This window comes from Mustela putorius, unplaced genomic scaffold (genome assembly GCF_011764305.1).
Source record: "Mustela putorius furo isolate JIRA1106 unplaced genomic scaffold, ASM1176430v1.1 tig00003845_pilon_pilon_pilon, whole genome shotgun sequence".
In the NCBI taxonomy this organism is placed as follows: Eukaryota; Metazoa; Chordata; class Mammalia; order Carnivora; family Mustelidae; genus Mustela; species Mustela putorius.
The window spans coordinates 59,700,565-59,717,580 of record NW_025421998.1 but is presented as its reverse complement, the minus strand read 5'-3'; the positions used below and the strand labels follow the sequence as shown (position 1 = coordinate 59,717,580).

At 48.9% G+C, this 17,016-nt stretch overlaps 1 protein-coding gene across 1 annotated transcript; it reads left to right on the top strand.

Annotated features, from left to right (window-relative positions):
* The first annotated feature begins 11,515 nt into the window (after positions 1 to 11,515).
* On the top strand, positions 11,516 to 16,719 carry TRIL (TLR4 interactor with leucine rich repeats). The gene has a single exon (XM_004762555.3). The coding sequence runs from the start codon at positions 11,974 to 11,976 to the stop codon at positions 14,410 to 14,412; it is 2,439 nt and encodes an 812-aa protein (XP_004762612.1). The 5' UTR covers positions 11,516 to 11,973; the 3' UTR covers positions 14,413 to 16,719.
* The last annotated feature ends 297 nt before the right edge of the window (positions 16,720 to 17,016 follow it).

The following is a 17,016-nucleotide window of genomic DNA, read 5'->3' as shown; positions in this document are numbered from 1 at the left end:
AGGAGCAGGCTAAGTGACAGCATGAGGAAGTAATCAAACATCAAGCAGGAAAATTACCGGATGAAGAAAAGGACTGTTTTAGATTCAAAACACCTAAGGGATATACAAATTGGACAAAATGCAGGCTCCGGACCTAAGCCGTGATTTGGACAAACTAGCTTTGGGGAAATCGTTGTGCGACCATTACGGTAATTTCAATATGACTGAGGTATTAGATGCTACGGAAACTTATGGACAGGGAAAGAGAAAGATTATGAAAAGAAAACAAACTGCTTGCAACATTATGATATTGTTTTAGTAAAAAATACATACATGTGTATGAAAATACGGAAATACCTATAATGAAAGATTAACACTTAGTCTCTGGTGGAGGGTATATTGGTTTTCTATTGCCACACAAATTACCAAAAACATGGTGGGTTAAAACAATAAAAAGGTATTATCTCACAGTTCTTCAAGTCAGGAGCCCAAATGCGTGTCTCTGAGCTAAAACCAAGGTGTTGGCAGCGCTGCGCTCCTTCCTGGAGGTTCTGAAGGAGAATCTATTTCCCTGTCTTTTCTTGCTTCTAGACGCTGCCTGCATAGGCTCATGGCCGCTTCCTCCAGCTACCTCCCTCGTTAGCAGGTTGTGTCCTTCTCATCCTCCATCACTCTGAACTTCTTTTCTGCCTCCTGCTTCCATTTATTAGGACCTGTATGCACTGGGCCACCAAAATAACCCAGAATACGCTCCCCTCACAAGCTCGCCTGGTTAGCAATCTTAACTCCATCTGCAACCTTAATTCCCCTTTGCCCTGTAACTTAACAGGTTTGCAAGTTCTGGGGATGAGAACTTTGGAGAGCCCACTGTGCAGCAAGAATGTGCTGTTTATTTTCCTACCATTGCTCACCTGTATCTTCTGGCTTTCTACAATGCTCATATATTGCTTCTGTAATAGCGAAAGGCTATTCTTCATTTAAAAATAAGTACAGTGATGAGGGAGGAAGCAATACTGGAAGTGGGAGTATTATGAGGATCATGAAGAAACACCTCTAGCAGGAATGCAGAAAACGTGCGGCCTAATAGGTACTGGTGGCTTGGAAAATTTCCACTGACAAAATCATATTAAAAAATGCTGTAGTTCCAATAATGTGCATAAAAAGGCAGATGCTGGGGTGCCTGGGTGGTTCAATGGGCTAAAGACTCTGCCTTCGACTCAGGTCATGATCCCAGGGTCCTGGGATCGAGCTCCGCATCGGCCTCTCTGCTCAGTGGGGAGCCTGCATCCCCCTCTCTCTCTGCCTGCCTCTCTACTTACTCGTGATCTCTGTCTGTCAAATAAATAAATAAAATCTTTAAAAAAAGAAAAGCAAATGCTATATTCTGGAAAATGTTATGTATCCAAAAAAATGACTCTAGGGATGACAAGGACACTGTGGTCAAAGATACGTGTGGAAAGTATGAATAATAATTTTCATCAAATGTGAGTTCAAATCTCAGGTCCGTCACTAACTAGCCCGGGCCACCTGTGCCAGCTCTTTAACCTGCTTTTGTCTCCACCGCCATCATCTGAAAGAGGAGGCTTTTCCGCATGGCGTTGCTGGAGTAAAGGATTTAATACCAGCACAGGGCTTAGAACTGTGTCTAGCACACGACACGTACGCACCCTGTAGATGCTAGTCAGTAACGGGGATGATCCTGGCAGGTGTTTTGCGGCCACCTGTGTCAGACGGAAAACCACTTCTGGAATTTTACTTAATCTGGTACTTATGTTCCATCACTTCAGGGAATCACAAGAGTCGTGCGCTGATTACCAAAGAGGTTCTTATGCCCAAGGATACTAGAATAATTAGCCTAAGGGTTTCACTGCTGGAATTTTCGCCAAATGGCTGGGTTCCCAGGCAACACCCCAGTGGCGCTAGCATAGTGGCTACATAATATTTCTGTAGCACCAACAGCTATTTTGCCCAGAACTGTCAATAAGGCCAAATGGTGCTTACAACCATGGTTTTCTAACACTTGAATCATGACAGAACGAAACATATAATAATTTGCCAGTCTGACGATATGGGGGCCAAGCAAACAAGTTTGCTGGGACTGTGAGAGACTGAGACAACTTCAGGATATATTATCCTGCCCACTGTGGATTAATATTAAACCCATGAGATACCATGAGTTGTTGAGATCAGTCAAGCACAACACAGAACACCATATTTCAAGAACTTTATCATTAACAAATTCTAGTGATGTTGAATAATGTTCCAAGAAAGAAGTGCAACAGATTCCTTAATGTTTAAAGCAGGAAGAGATTTTAGTGATCATTTTAACCCAGTGTGTCTCAGACTAGGTTAACGGTCCTACCTGTCACCAAACGCCAACACATCCCCCACCTCCGCCATCCCTTTGTTTTCTGCAGGATTTCTCAAAGCCTTGAACACGCGATCTTGCGCTGTGACTCTCTAAGATGGAGACATGGCATATAGTCCATGCTGGCCACAGAAGTCCTCCTTTTGATAATCTTTTACCTTCACAGGGGCTACTACTGAGAGTAACACCCTCTAGGCAAAAGCCGATGTATTATAACCACACTCCATAAAGCACCATGCCCAGAGTCGTCATGTGATTCACCATGTAGGGTAACTGATGGCAGAGCTGGCCCAGAATCTAGGCCTGCCCAGATAGCTACTGGGGAGAACCAGTGCGCTGAAGATTGGGTGCTCTGGGCCCAGGCAGCCAGGAGTAGTGCAAGGAAACCATGAAAAGATAGAAACAGAATCTACAAGGAAAGGTAGAAGAACAGTTACCTGGAATGCACCTTTCTCCTCTTTAGAAAAGACCCTGTTGACATTGCAGAGGACACCAAAAACCTATGCATACAGCATAGTCCTGCCCTGGAGGGCCACAGATTCTCCCAGACAAGACATGCATGAAGTTGAAATGAAGTTGGAATCCTGATTCCACAACACTGGTAGTTACTAAGCACCTTCCCATCCATTTCCCAAAACTCATACATTAGGCAAGTGTCATTTGTCCCTTTTTATAGATAAGAAAATGAACCACTGATCCAAGAGACAGACATGGGTCAAGGTCAAAGACCTAATAAGTGAAGTCGGTCTTCTGCTCACCCCATACACATCACATGGGGAGTTTAGGACAAATGTTTCGCTCTTTGATGACATCTGCAAACATTTTGGGGGGTTTACACGGTATACAGTACATTCAGTATTCAAAATTATTTCCATTACCAAGCAATCTTGGTATCTTTTTTAAAAGGTCTGTAAGAAAAAGCATTTGTAACAAAGGAAGAGGGACATGTCAGGGCCATGGGGGAAAGCAGACTGAATATGGTATCATATATACTCTTAGCAAAGACTGTTAGCCACAAAAACAAATGTTCATTGTAGAAAATTTTGATCCTAAAGTAGAATGAGAATAACATCTGTTCTCTTACCAACCAAAGAAAAGCAGTGTTCAGCAACCCCTCACTCCCAAATGTTTAAGGTCATACACACTATAAAACTTGACAATTGACATGAAGCTTTTGAAAATTCTTGAGCTCTAAATATCTTTAAGTGATAACAATCACTTTTCTTTTTCAACCTACAGCGTATTCAAGCAGACCATAAAAAAGATGCTCAAAACATTCCCATCGGCAGTGTTATTAATTCTATTTCGGAAATTAAATAGGGAGGCATGGGTAGCTGGAGGAGTGTCCTACGCATCCATTAGCTTTCTAACGACAGAAATATGGGATCCTGCCTACAGCACGACCCAAGCGCTGTGGCTGGAACCTTTGATCTTGCATCCCACTCCAGCATATGGTGCTACTAAGCATAATCAAAGTACAAATCTTTACAGAAAATTACAGAGACTCTGCAAAGGGGATGGGTGCTCCCTTCCTCTGATTTCCTTTCCTGCCATGTTCCTGGTCTTAAGTGAAAAGCATTTGGCCTTTGGATGAAATCTGAAAACACTTTGAGGGTGTTTACTTTCTATATAGTCAATTATTTGACTGTCCAAGATTATTTCCATTGTTGAGATTGACAGACTGTTTTTTGCCAGGATAAAGCCACAGTTTTCAGCAGCCTGGGAGTGAAATCGCCTTCCTTATTTTAGCCGTGGACCATGACATTAGACTAAGGAGACACTGAAGCTCCGGGATAGATGGGGGGGCGGGGGCTTGACACAGGCGCATCCGGGCTTAGAAAAAAGTCATTGGTAATCAACAGGATGGCTTACTAATCCTTGAAGTCGATACTCTTCAAAAGGGGTGACCACCCACAAATATTTTTAAGCCATTAATTGTAACAATTCAGATCAAGTTGTGAGAAGCTCTTTATGAATTAAATTCCCTTCAAACATATCTGGTGGCCCACCGTAGAGAGGGGGAGACAATTTCCAAATCATAAACTGAAAACAAAACTCATGTTGTGTGAAACGCTGATGACTTCGCCCTTTCGCCAATGTTCTGTTGGTAAGACTGGAGCCCAGAGATACAGGCAGGCCCCAGGCGAGTTCGCAGTTCAGAAGAATGTAGACCCAGGAAGGCTTTGTGTCTTGTTTCTCATGGTTACTGATTATATTGTGCCTAAGCCTTAAGCAGATTGTTTTTAATAATGGAGTTATGAAGAAAAAAGAGAGAGAGAGAGAGAGATGTCTAAAGCACCATTCAAAAACTTGAATCAAGTACAGGCGAGTCCACTTACAGCTGGTGGGCACGCTGGGCTGGTTTTTCATGGCATCTGTCTGTCCGGGCTGGGGCAGTGCCAGACTTGGCTGGCTGGTGCTCTTACTGTACCAACTGCTAAATTTTTGAATATCACCCCAACTGGCTTCATTAGTTGTACACAGAGGCATGTATCAACAGGGAGCCCAGCAAGGTCCAACCATAAAAACCTGAGGTCAGAAGCCAATGGTTTAGACTGTGGTCTATACTCTGTTATTATAGCGCTGGATCATTCCAGAAGTTAGCTAACTTCTCTAGTTCTTTGCACCCTCTCCTCCCAACCGGGATATGAATAATCCTCACCTCATTGCCTGGTGAGACTTACATTGAGGTTAAAACCAGATAATCAATGTGTTCTTTAAAATTTTGTTTAAAGTATTTTTCATTAATTTCAAAGCAACATATAATGATTGTACATCATTTAGGAAATGACAAAAAAAACAACAACAGAATGTAAACAATTGCTCGTTTTCTCACTGTGGAAAGACAAATAACTATGAACATTTTTTAAAAATTTTCTTCTAGATTTTTTTTTGTGAACACTCTTGGAGAAGTCAACAACAGCTGTTGAGGACCATAAACGTGAAATGAAATAAGGCTGTTGTTGTCTTTCCAGCTGGGTGGGATATAAATCACTAAATAAATGTTATTATTGTAGTGTGAAGAAACCCAAATAAAAGAATATTGAAAAGTTGTACCATGAAATACAATTACAGTTCTGGTTCCCCAAGATGATACCTAAATATTTCAGTATTTAGGAATAAGAGACATTTTTTTTGCTTAAAGCATTTCCTGAGGCTACTGACTGAATTCTATCTAAGGGAGGACACCATTGTATTACCACTATAAAGTTTCAGTTTACACAAAAACAAACTCTATCCTGCCACCATAAACAGTATGTGGATTTGCCTTATTTCTTAAGTTACCACGGACTCAGCCAACAACTGTCTGTCTCTCTCTCTCTTTTTTTTTTTTTTTTTTTTTTTTGGAACTTGCCAGGAGCGCCTACATTTCACTGTAGTTCTTGTAGTGATAGTAAAAGCAATGTGCTTTGACATGTCAGTTTCAAATACTCAGGCATCTTTGAATGGATGGAAAAGATGTTCCTTGAACCTAAAATCCAGTGTGGTGGAAGCAGTCACTTGTCAATGGCCTTCAACACATACAAGATTATGTGGGCTGATATTTTCTACAAAGAATTCAGTTAAAACTTTCTTCTCAAAACGTAATTGCTCTTCCAGCAAATGGTGCCCATCATATTTATCTATGATGGTACCATCTTCTCGGATTCTTACCTACATACATTTAACTCCCAAGCCATGCTTGAGCAATCAGAAGAAAGAGAAAGGGGTCTCGCTCATCTTTCTGCCCCTGGGCACCTAGCAGAGGAGGCACAGAAAGTTCTGAAAAAGCCCTTCAGAATTCTCCTTCAGTGATAATACCTAAAAAAAAAAATCTCTGGGAATGTGCTAATTAAAGATCCCCCACCTCTGTTCTGAATCAGTTTCTGATTCAGGTTCTGAATCAGTCTATGGGGGCGGGTCTAGGATCCTGTATTTTTAGCAAGCTCCTCTGTTTCTTCCTGTGTAAAAGGGGTTGACAAAAGTTTCTACCTCACAAGGTAGTTGTGGAAGTAAGTGAGTGACTTCACGCAGAGTGCACACACCACCTCCTGGCACTCAGCCAGCCCCACCACATAAGTGCCCATCACAGTTACTGATATTACCATAGTACAACAAACCAATCATCAGCAGGTGTTTTAGAAATACCACCGATCAATTTTCTCAACCTTAAGTGCATATAAAAATCATCCGGTGGCTTGTAAATGCAGATGTCAGGGCTCTTCCCCCAGAGATTCTGATTGAGTAAGGCCGAAACCTAGCTGGGAATCAGCATTCCTATTTGCTTCAGGGGGGACATGGAGAATCTGCTCATCTACTGTAACCCACCGGTCCTCTTATTCCCATTCCTATTCCCCAAGGCAAAGAAACTTGACTCTGAGACAGAGAGTAAGATGAGGTTTGGTCAGAGAGAGAAGGGGAGTTTTGGGGGCTGGGTTTGATAACATGCCAAAGGACCAACGGGGACTCTTGGCTTCCTACTTCATCTGTGTCGGGGGCCATGCTGTCCGTCTTGGGTTGGCTTACTGGGGGTGAGCCGACAGCTGCTTTCTCTGCAGGCTGCCCTGAGTGAGGTCCAGGAGGCTACTATCGCAGGACTTGGCAGAGCCACTTCTCCCCGCAGCAGGGAGTCTGAGCTCTCCTCCCCCTAACCCTTCCTGCCCAAGAGCAGCCAACTCCAACCAGGTCCAGGAGCTACTGAAGACATGGCCTGGAATCCTTCTTGTCTCTGCAGTTCAAGTTCAAGGGAACCACAAGTTGCTTGGGAAGAAAGCAGTGTACCTCCCTGGCAAGCCCAAGAAGATTCCAGGCCTGGGCAAGAACATCCTAGGGCCCTTACACCATATATATGTGTCATGAAACCAGCTCAAACATGCTTCTGCTTCTGACCTTTGCAACTATCCCCCAGTGTGCTTGAGATTTAAAGGGCAAGCTTTCCAAAATTGAACGAAAAGCTCTTGGTTCTCTCAAGAACAGCATTCCCTTCGGGATCTCCATGTGTGATTATCCAAATTATATGTGATTTAAGCATAATCAATACTTGAATCTCCTGGAACATGATCAAACCTGGATCCGTCCATAAACAAAGACATTACATAGTTGAGAGACAGGCATTTAAATTTAGGAGAAACAAGGTCTGTGCTTTTACTAAAAATTATTGCTTTTTATTGAAAATTTGGTATAGACTATGTTCTAATAAAGTAGAACTTACACTTTCAAAAATGCTTTCCTTCACACTTCTGTAATGTTTTTCCTTTTTCTTTCTAAATCCAAGTATATGAACTTTTTCCTCCTAAAATGCTACACATGGACAGGCCTGTCTCGAATATTTGAGGAGCCCAGGGTTAGAATGTGAGGGAAGATCCATGGTCCCTAGCCCTCCTCTCAGCTCCCAGTAGATGGACAGATTCTCCATGTCCCCCCTGAAGAGCCCCCCCACCCCCAGCGCCGGGCATACCACAGGAAATCACAACTCACACCTCCAGATTCTTTTTGCACAGCTGCCTTGTGGCCATCCCTTGGCCCTGGGCATATACACGCTTGTGGCATAGTCAGCCCCCAAGAGGACAGGTGGATAAAAGCCTTCACCGATTAGGCAATTGAGTAGGAAATTCCAAGGTCGTAGGAGCCTTGAGCAGGAGTAGGGCTGTGAGTTGTGTGTGGGCCCATCCCTTTGGAAGCACAGGCTGCTACCAGTACAGTGTTCTGTACTGGTATCCACACAGTGCCCATGGATATCTTGAGTAAGTAAATACCTGGGTGTGGAGGTTCTATCAACACATATCTCCCGCAAACCACTGTGGCAGCAAGGTTCTAGAGATGAGAACTAGATAGATAACATTTTCTTCGTATAGCACCGACTTTATTTGGCAGAGACAACTTTTGACCTTTCTGCCTGCAGAAATCCTTCAAGGGGAAAAAGGGAGTATGTATTTGGAAGTCATCGTACAAGCAAGGCTGTGTGATACTGTTGAAAAATACAAACGTCAAAATATCTTATCAACCGGGGCGCGTGGGTGGCTCAGTGGGTCAAAGCCTCTGCCTTTGGCTCAGGTCATGGTCCCAGGGTCTTGGGATCAAGCCCCACATAGGGCTCTCTGCTTCCCCCTCCCCCGCCTGCCTCTCTGCCTACTTGTGATCTCTGTCAAATAAATAATAAAATCTTTTTTAAAAATACACCTCATCAACCTGAAGGTGTCCCTCTTGCACCTGTTGGCAGGCTTCTAGCACTTCCCTCCTCTGAAAACCTTCCTCGAGCTCTCAGTCCAGGCCAGGGGCCCTCTTCAGGGCTCCCACAGCTCTACTCCTCCCCGCTTATACCCCAGTGATGCCCTCCTTGCCCATCAGCCTCCCCGAATCCTGGGGCCTGGCACTGAATCCTATCAGCCACTGCATTCCTGACAAATTCTGGGATTTGTCACTTGCTAGATTCTCATTAAATACTACCGGCCGGACCACTAGCATTCAAAGCAAATGCAGCTTTGGAGTTGCTATGGAGTTGCTATGATAGCAGTACTGCGGGCTCCAGGTACTGCTGGATTCAAGCAAAATACCATTTAGCTCCTGGAAGAGAGAAATGGTCTGAAAATAAAACACCTGAATGTGTAGCATTACAGAAACAAAGACCACTGGGGGCACACAGTTAGTGTCCTCTGAAGGATTTAAATGTCATTCATTTTAAAGTGGACCTCAAGTTACATGGCGTTAAGAAGGGAAGCATTTGTTAAAAAGACCTATTTTTAACTATTTCAGAAAGAATTCATCTGCATGCACACACCCATATGTGTTTCTACTTCATCTGTCCATCTCAAAGTCTCAATCTCACTGAAACTGGATTGAGAATCCTAACAACACCTACCGAAAGCTCTTTATACTTATTTGAAGTATGGCACACTGTATCTATTTTAAGCAAGGTTAACTACATGTGGCAGACGGATTACTTCAAGAAAATGGAATGTTATGGAAAAGCAATCGTCTTTTGACCTAAACCACATATGATGTTATTTCTACCTGCAAGCCAGCACTACTGGTAGAAATGTTAAACACGGGGCAATAATACCAAAGACCGTCAAAATATTGAAAAATCTCGAACATCTGCAGGGGTCTGATGACTTTGTAAATTTTACTTAGAGGCACCTATAAAGCAAAGATACTCCAAGTGCAGTGAGTGACCCATGCAAACTATAGAGGTCCTCTGATGGAATGCAGCCTGTGCTCCCCGCTCTGCAGACTCAGGGATGGGGTCCAATCTCTGCTTTTCCCTCTTTCTACCACATACACCTCTCCTAGCTTCCAGCCTCTTCTCTGCTCTGATGGCTGTGTGTGTGTCCTCACACCATGGGCTCAAAGCCGATGCTGCCAAAGCTCCACCCCAGGTAGATCTAATGGTTCAATAGCCAATAGCTTCTTAGCCTTCTTTTCTCCAAAAAACCTGAAAGTCCTCCTAACAGGCTCCAGGGCCCAGGTCAGACCAGCTTATGCCACACTGTGCAAGCCTGGGTTTCACGCTCTAGGACAGCCGTACCTTCACAAGAAGGACTGCAGTCAAGAACTAAAAAGGTTTCAGGAGTTTCTCACCATGAGAATAAAAAACCAAACTACCATATATCTTGTTGAGACAGATACTTGTTTTCCCACATTCATCCTGTATTTGAAAACTCAAAGCACATCACAAGCCAGCCTGGGTCTGCTCCCCGCGCCTGGAGTAGGCATTGCACTGATGATTGTCGTTAGCACTCCACTGCCTGTGTCCCTGGAACCCAGGACCTGTTCTCCAGTAAGTCTTTCTTGACCATGCAGCCAAGGATCTGTTTCCTGAAATTTCCAATTCGTCTCTATCACCTGCGTACACAGATCGCTCAGTGAGGCACTCAGTCACTGCCCAACACTGCAATTACTAAAACTCACTTTGTATCTGCGCAGCTGTCTCCTACTACTGCCTTAGGTGATGACCTAACCTTTCCATGACTTGCCCTCCCCACTAGACAGTCAGCCTATGGAGAGGTGAAGATACGTCTCCCTTAATTTTTCAGAGTGGACCCTTAAAATTAAACTTTCTGAACATTTCGGGTGGTGGGGGTGGTTGAAGGGGCCTTTATTTTTACCAAGACTGTTTGCATGAACAAATGATATAAAACTGCTACTCCTTGCCCATCCTCACTCTCAGCGGGGGCTGCCTTCAAAGGCACCAAGGACACAGGTTCCATTCTATATTGATCAGTGGTGAGACTCCCCCACTGAGCCAGGCCTGAGGACTTCTGCGCCTCAGGACTTTGAAGATCCCTGCAAGCCCAGGCATCAAGCCGGTGACTCCCGCAGATGCAGTTACCCGAGGGTCTGGGGAGGTGATTTTAAATATGCGCACAAGTACAGAGCCTACCCCAAAGGCTCTAAGGCAGGAGGAGGACTAATGGGACTAAATCACCTAAATCTGACAGAGCCACCTTCGCGGTGGTGGAACCCGTTCTGAGCTTCTCCAGGCTCTTATCTACAGGCGGAGCCAAGCGAGTTCTGATCCCTACGTGGCACGATGCCTCCCCTCGGCCACCTGTACAGCCAGGTCAAACACCCGAACACACCACACTCCGGAGGGGCTGACCTGGCCTCCTCTGACCGCACTCCACCAATAGCTCTTTGGAGACAACCTTGGGCTGCCCTAACTAAACTTCTTCCGGAATGTCCGCGCACTCCGTGCTGCGTGAACTGCCCACGCGGGGTGACACTTGGAAGAGCAAGAGACTTAAAAACGAAAAAGAGGGGCCGCGCTCCCAATGCTCCAAAATGACTGGTGTACTCCTCTAAAATAAAAAGGTCTCTGTCTGCAAATTCCGTTTGCTAGCCCGGTAATCCACCCCCGCCCCCAGCCCTGCGTCGAGGGCCGGCCCGTACAGCTGTTTTTAATCCCTACTTTTCTCACTCGGCGTCCCGGGCTCGGGCTGACCAGACGCGGAGCCACTTAGCGTTTCCTCCTCCCCCTGTCGGGGTCTGTCCTCCCTCCGCCGTCTCCTCTTTCTCCGCCTGCATCCCCGGGGGGCAGAGTGTGGGAAGAACGAATTTCCGCCGGGTTTGCCCGCCACTCGCCGACTTGGGTCCCTTCCGGACACAGCCGGCGCACCCCCCCCCCCGGCTCCTCCCCCGGCTGTTCCACTGAGGCCGCGCTCCTGGTGCGGGACCCAGAGGAAGGAGACGCAGGCTGCCGGGGCCGAGCCGCCGGGGCGCAGCAGCCAAGCCGCGCCCCGAGGAGCTCTTGGAAGGGCTCCCGCCTGCAGCTGGGGAATCCGCTCGGCGGGGAGAATCCGTGCCAGGGAATCCAGCTCTCCGGACTCAAGCTGCAAACAAAAAGCTCAGGTCTGGTTCGCTCCCTCCGCCCCCCGACGCACACCCGGAGAAACAGTTTTGCGCAGAAATGCAACAAGTAGCACCCGGAGCTCCCGGAGCGCCCTGAGCCGCCTGACTTGGCCGGGCGAAGCCCGCCTGCAGAGACCCGGGCCAGCCACCGGACAAAGGGCGGAGGAGGGGCTGGACCGCGCCGCGGAGTCCGAAAGAGGCCATTTAGCGACTCTGGCCAGGCCAAGGGGAATGCAGAGGAGACACAGAGCAGGCGGGCCAAGAGGACGATCCGGCCGCAGCACGCAGGGCGGGCGGCGATGGAGGCTGCCCGCGCCGTGCGCTTCCTACTCGTGGTGTGCGGCTGCCTCGCGCTCCCGCCGCGGGCCCAGCCGGTGTGCCCGGAGCGCTGCGACTGCCAGCATCCCCAGCACCTCCTGTGCACCAATAGGGGGCTCCGCGCCGTGCCCAAGACCAGCTCGCTGCCGAGCCCCCAGGACGTGCTCACCTACAGCCTCGGCGGCAACTTCATAACCAACATCACGGCCTTCGACTTCCACCGTCTGGGCCAGCTCAGACGGCTGGACCTGCAGTACAACCAGATCCGCTCTCTGCACCCCAAGACCTTTGAGAAGCTCTCCCGGCTGGAGGAACTCTACCTGGGGAACAACCTCCTGCAGGCGCTTGTTCCGGGCACGCTGGCCCCGCTGCGCAAGCTGCGCATCCTCTATGCCAATGGGAACGAGATCGGGCGCCTGAGCCGCGGCTCCTTTGAGGGCCTGGAGAGTCTGGTCAAGCTGCGGCTGGACGGGAACGCCCTGGGGGCGCTGCCGGACGCGGTCTTCGCCCCCTTGGGCAACTTGCTTTACCTACATCTGGAGTCCAACCGGATCCGCTTTCTGGGCAAGAACGCGTTTGCCCAACTGGGCAAACTGCGCTTCCTCAACCTCTCTGCCAACGAGCTGCAGCCCTCCCTGCGCCACGCAGCCACCTTTGCACCGCTGCGCTCCCTCTCCACGCTCATCCTCTCGGCCAACAGCCTCCAGCACCTCGGGCCGCGTGTCTTCCAGCACCTGCCGCGTCTCGGCCTACTCTCACTCAGGGGCAACCAACTCACACACCTCGCGCCGGAGGCCTTTTGGGGGTTGGAGGCCCTGCGCGAGCTGCGCCTGGAGGGGAATCGGCTGAGCCAACTGCCCGTAGCGCTGCTGCAGCCTCTGCACAGCCTGGAGGCGCTGGATCTTAGCGGGAACTCGCTGTCCGCTCTGCACCCCACTATCTTTGGCCACCTGGGCCGGCTGCGCGAGCTCAGCCTGCGCGACAATGAGCTCAGCGCCCTCTCCGGGGACATCTTCGCCGCCAGCCCGGCCCTCTACCGGCTGGATCTAGACGGCAATGGCTGGACCTGCGACTGCCGTCTGCGGGGCCTGAAGCGCTGGATGGGCGACTGGCACTCGCAAGGCCGTCTTCTCACCGTGTTCGTGCAGTGTCGCCACCCGCCGGCCTTGCGGGGCAAGTACCTGGATTACCTGGATGACCAGCAGCTGCAGAACGGATCGTGTGCAGATCTCTCGCCCTCAGTTTCCCCGACCGCCCAAGGCCCGCTGGCGCCCTTACCCACCGCCACTGGGGAGGAGGTGGCGCCCCCTGCAGGTAGCCTCTCGGAGGAGCTGCCGCCGCAGCCACAGTCGCAGCCACAGCAGCACGGGCGATTTCTGCCTGGGGAGGTCTGGGATGGGGCCGCCAGGGAGCTCAACCGCAGCGCTCTGAAGCTGAGCCGACGGGGCCCTGGCCTCCAGCAACCGGACCCCTCCGCCGCAGCTGCCGCGGGCCCTGCACCACACCCCCTGGACCTGCTCCAGAAACCCGAGCGGGGACCTCTGACTCCGGCAGATGCGGCCCACGCGAAGCCCACCCCGACGGCCGCGCCGGCCTCTGCGCCACCGCCCGCCGGCGACCCCTGGCAGCGCGCGGCGAAGCAGCGCCTGGCCGCGCAGCAGCAGGAAAGTACCGCCCAGTCCGACGGCGGGGTAGGCCTGCCGCCGCTGGTGTCCGACCCTTGCGACTTCAACAAGTTCATCCTGTGCAACCTGACCGTGGAGGCAGTGGGCGCCGACAGCGCCTCGGTACGCTGGGCGGTGCGCCAGCACCGCAGCCCACCACTGCTGGGCGGCGCGCGCTTCCGCCTGCTCTTCGACCGCTTTGGCCAGCAGCCCAAGTTCCACCGCTTCGTCTACCTGCCAGAGCGCAGCGACTCGGCCACGCTGCGCGAGCTGCGCGGAGACACCCCCTACCTGGTGTGCGTGGAGGGCGTCCTCGGGGGCCGGGTCTGCCCGGTGGCCCCCCGTGACCACTGCGCCGGGCTGGTCACCCTCCCGGAGCCTGGGAGCCGGAGCAGTGTTGACTACCAGATGCTGACCTTGGTCTTGCTGGCCGTCAACGCGCTGCTGGTGCTCCTAGCGCTGGCGGCCTGGGCGTCCCGCTGGCTGCGGAGGAAGCTGCGGGCTCGGCGGAAGGGTGGGGCCCCTGTGCACGTTCGACACATGTACTCCACCCGACGTCCCCTGCGCTCCATGGGCACCGGCGTGTCTGCGGACTTCTCTGGCTTCCAGTCGCACCGGCCGCGCACCACTGTGTGTGCTCTCAGCGAGGCGGACCTCATCGAGTTTCCCTGCGACCGCTTCATGGACAGTGGAGGCGGTGGCACAGGGGGCAGCTTGAGGCGGGAGGACCATCTTCTGCAGCGATTTGCTGACTAGAGCCAGACTCCAGGGGGTGTGGAGACCATCTCATTGGACTGGAGCAGCCAGCCACTTTCTGTGGAGCCCCTCAACCCACCTCAGGGGGAGATGTCATTTAATCAGAGCTTCTCCTTAACCCCCTTTTGTGCACTTGCCAGAGAGGCCAAAGGCGAAACCAGTTCGGCCCACACACACCCCCGACAATTCCCAGTGCCCCCTCATAAAGCGAATGGGTGGCACCTGGTGGTCAAGGCCAAGAGCAGGGGACAAACGGGAGGTAGTGTCCAGAGGTGGGAAGCCTTCTTTTATATGGAGACCTTGGCACAACTATGGATGTGGCTTCTGTGGGATCGTGATGCAACAGTCTGGCCCCCTTAGGGGTAGAGAAGGGGGCTTTTGCCCCCGGTATGGCCAGAAAGAGATTTGTGTGCATGCTTTTTGTTTGCTCAGTGTGAAACAGAGGAGTTTTGTCCTATTTAAGGGAAGAGGAACTTATTAGTATTACAAAGGAGGCTTGGCATCTTGACTACACTGGGCTGGTGGTCTCTGCCAAGAAGGTAGATGTAAACTGGTGGCGAAGTTTAACACACCCGCCAAGGAACTCTTTCATGTTGGTTAATAGAACATTCAGGATAATTTAATGTTTAAATCATTAGAGATGCTATTTTTTTTCAACAATGTGAAGAGCTCAGACATTTAACAAACTGACAGTAAACTCAAGGACTGTCGTAGTTGAGCTGAGCCATTCAACTAGTATTTTCTTTTTAACATTAACATGCCAAGAACATTGGCTGACCTTGGGGTTAACTAAGATTACCTACTTTCTCAGGAGAAGGCTGCATGCAAGACTTCTCTGTCAGGGTTGCTCCTGTGGCTTTTTAATTTTATTTTTCTAAACCTATATATGGAAAAGGAAATGTCAGTGCCAGACTTGGGAAAAGAATGTAAAGTGTGCATAACCAATGGCCGCGTAGGGAACCGCAGCCCTCAAGTTCACTTAACTGCATCTCTGACACTGTGTCCAGATGGGAACAAGTATGGTGTGGTACTTCTCATGTTTTTATCGGTCACATGCAGATTGTGCCCTGCTTTTATTGAGTTGCACCGTTAAGTGTTCAAGGCAGTTCCCTAATAGGGCAGCAAAAGGTGATATGCACTTGACAGTGTAACCCTCAATCACCTTAATGTTTTACTCTATATGAAATAGAGGGGAAGAAATTATTGGAAAAAAAATGTGAAAAAGGGTACATCAGTAGTTGTCTGTTTCTACTAAAACCAGAAGATTTTTAGGAGTACTTAAACCTCACTGTGAAATAATGATCTGTTTTGCAAGTTAATCTCTCCACGACCCTGTGTTTTACCATGTTATTAAATCTTACCTTTTGTCAATAATTGCAGTATTTCTTTTAAATGTCTTTGTTTTAAATTTAGGATTAGGCTCCTTTATTTGCTCAATTGTTTTCAGCTCTTTGGGACCCTCTCGTTCCCTCATATTTATGAAGTACATGTTTATCACTAAAGGTAGTGCTTTGGTTTACATTAATAATTTTGCGTGTGGTCTAAGAGCACAGGAAGAGCCTCAAGGAAGATCTGCGCGGTGATATCTGCAGTGGTTGTGGATTTATTGGCAGTGGGCTGTTTCGGAGGATATTGTTATGGTGCTAAGGCTAACCAGGAATCTTCTGTTTAGGGCCTTAAGCCCCTGAGAGTCCTGATGACTCAGGGAATCTGTCATAGTCTGGGGGATGGGGGTCCTTCAACCCCAGTGCACTCCCTTTTATGTTCGGCCTCCATGGAGCCAAGCCTACCCTTGTCCCAACAGCTGAGCAGGGGACCCAGGGCTCTAAATGAAGGGATCTGTGTTTATGTTCAGATGAATAAATGTCCAGACCACTTAAAGTGCAGCTGCTTCTCTGGTCATCTTCTCTGTGAGGCCAAAACTTAATAAACCGCAGGAAACAGGCTGTCATTCTTAGCATAGGAGTACGTGGGAGAGGGGTCATTGCTTGCTCTTACTTGCAAATTTTGGGCTATCTACTTGCCCCTCTTGTGCTCCTAGTTTCATTCATTTGTAGAACAATGGCATCCTTGAGCTGGTCCTTTTGCACAGCAGTATCATCTTGAGCCCCACTGAAAGTCTGGAAGAGACCTCTGATGCTTCCCACCACTCACCCTTTCAACTTCAGAACATCACTGAAAGTACTTCACGGAAAAACACTAAAATCTATGTAAAAACAGTTCGACTGGAAGGTCTTTCAGTGGGAAATGAATAAATGTTATACATTGTTATGTTCAGTTATGTCAATAAACCCGCTTACTAATGGAGATTTTTATTGTTGGGAGTTTCCAAATACCTTAGACACTTGGCTTTCTATAGCAGATTTCATTGACGACAATGAAACAAATGCTTGAAGTCTGTCTGTCTGTCCTCTCATGGTGGTTTTTAATTGCCATTTCTATGGGAAAGTGTGGACTTTATTTTTCAGAAATAGTTAGGAGAGTTTATACCCAAAGAAACAATGAGATGACTCTAAAAGCCGATGGTGAGCCATGATAAGAAAATGCTGTTAAAATACCAGGGGCAGCGAGATGACTGGCCGGGTCTTAGCCAGCATTTCTGCT

What these genes read in the sequence shown, in the direction of transcription:
- TRIL (XM_004762555.3), top strand. Translation starts at nt 11,974, where the DNA reads ATGGAGGCTGCCCGCGCCGTGCGCTTCCTACTCGTGGTGTGCGGCTGC.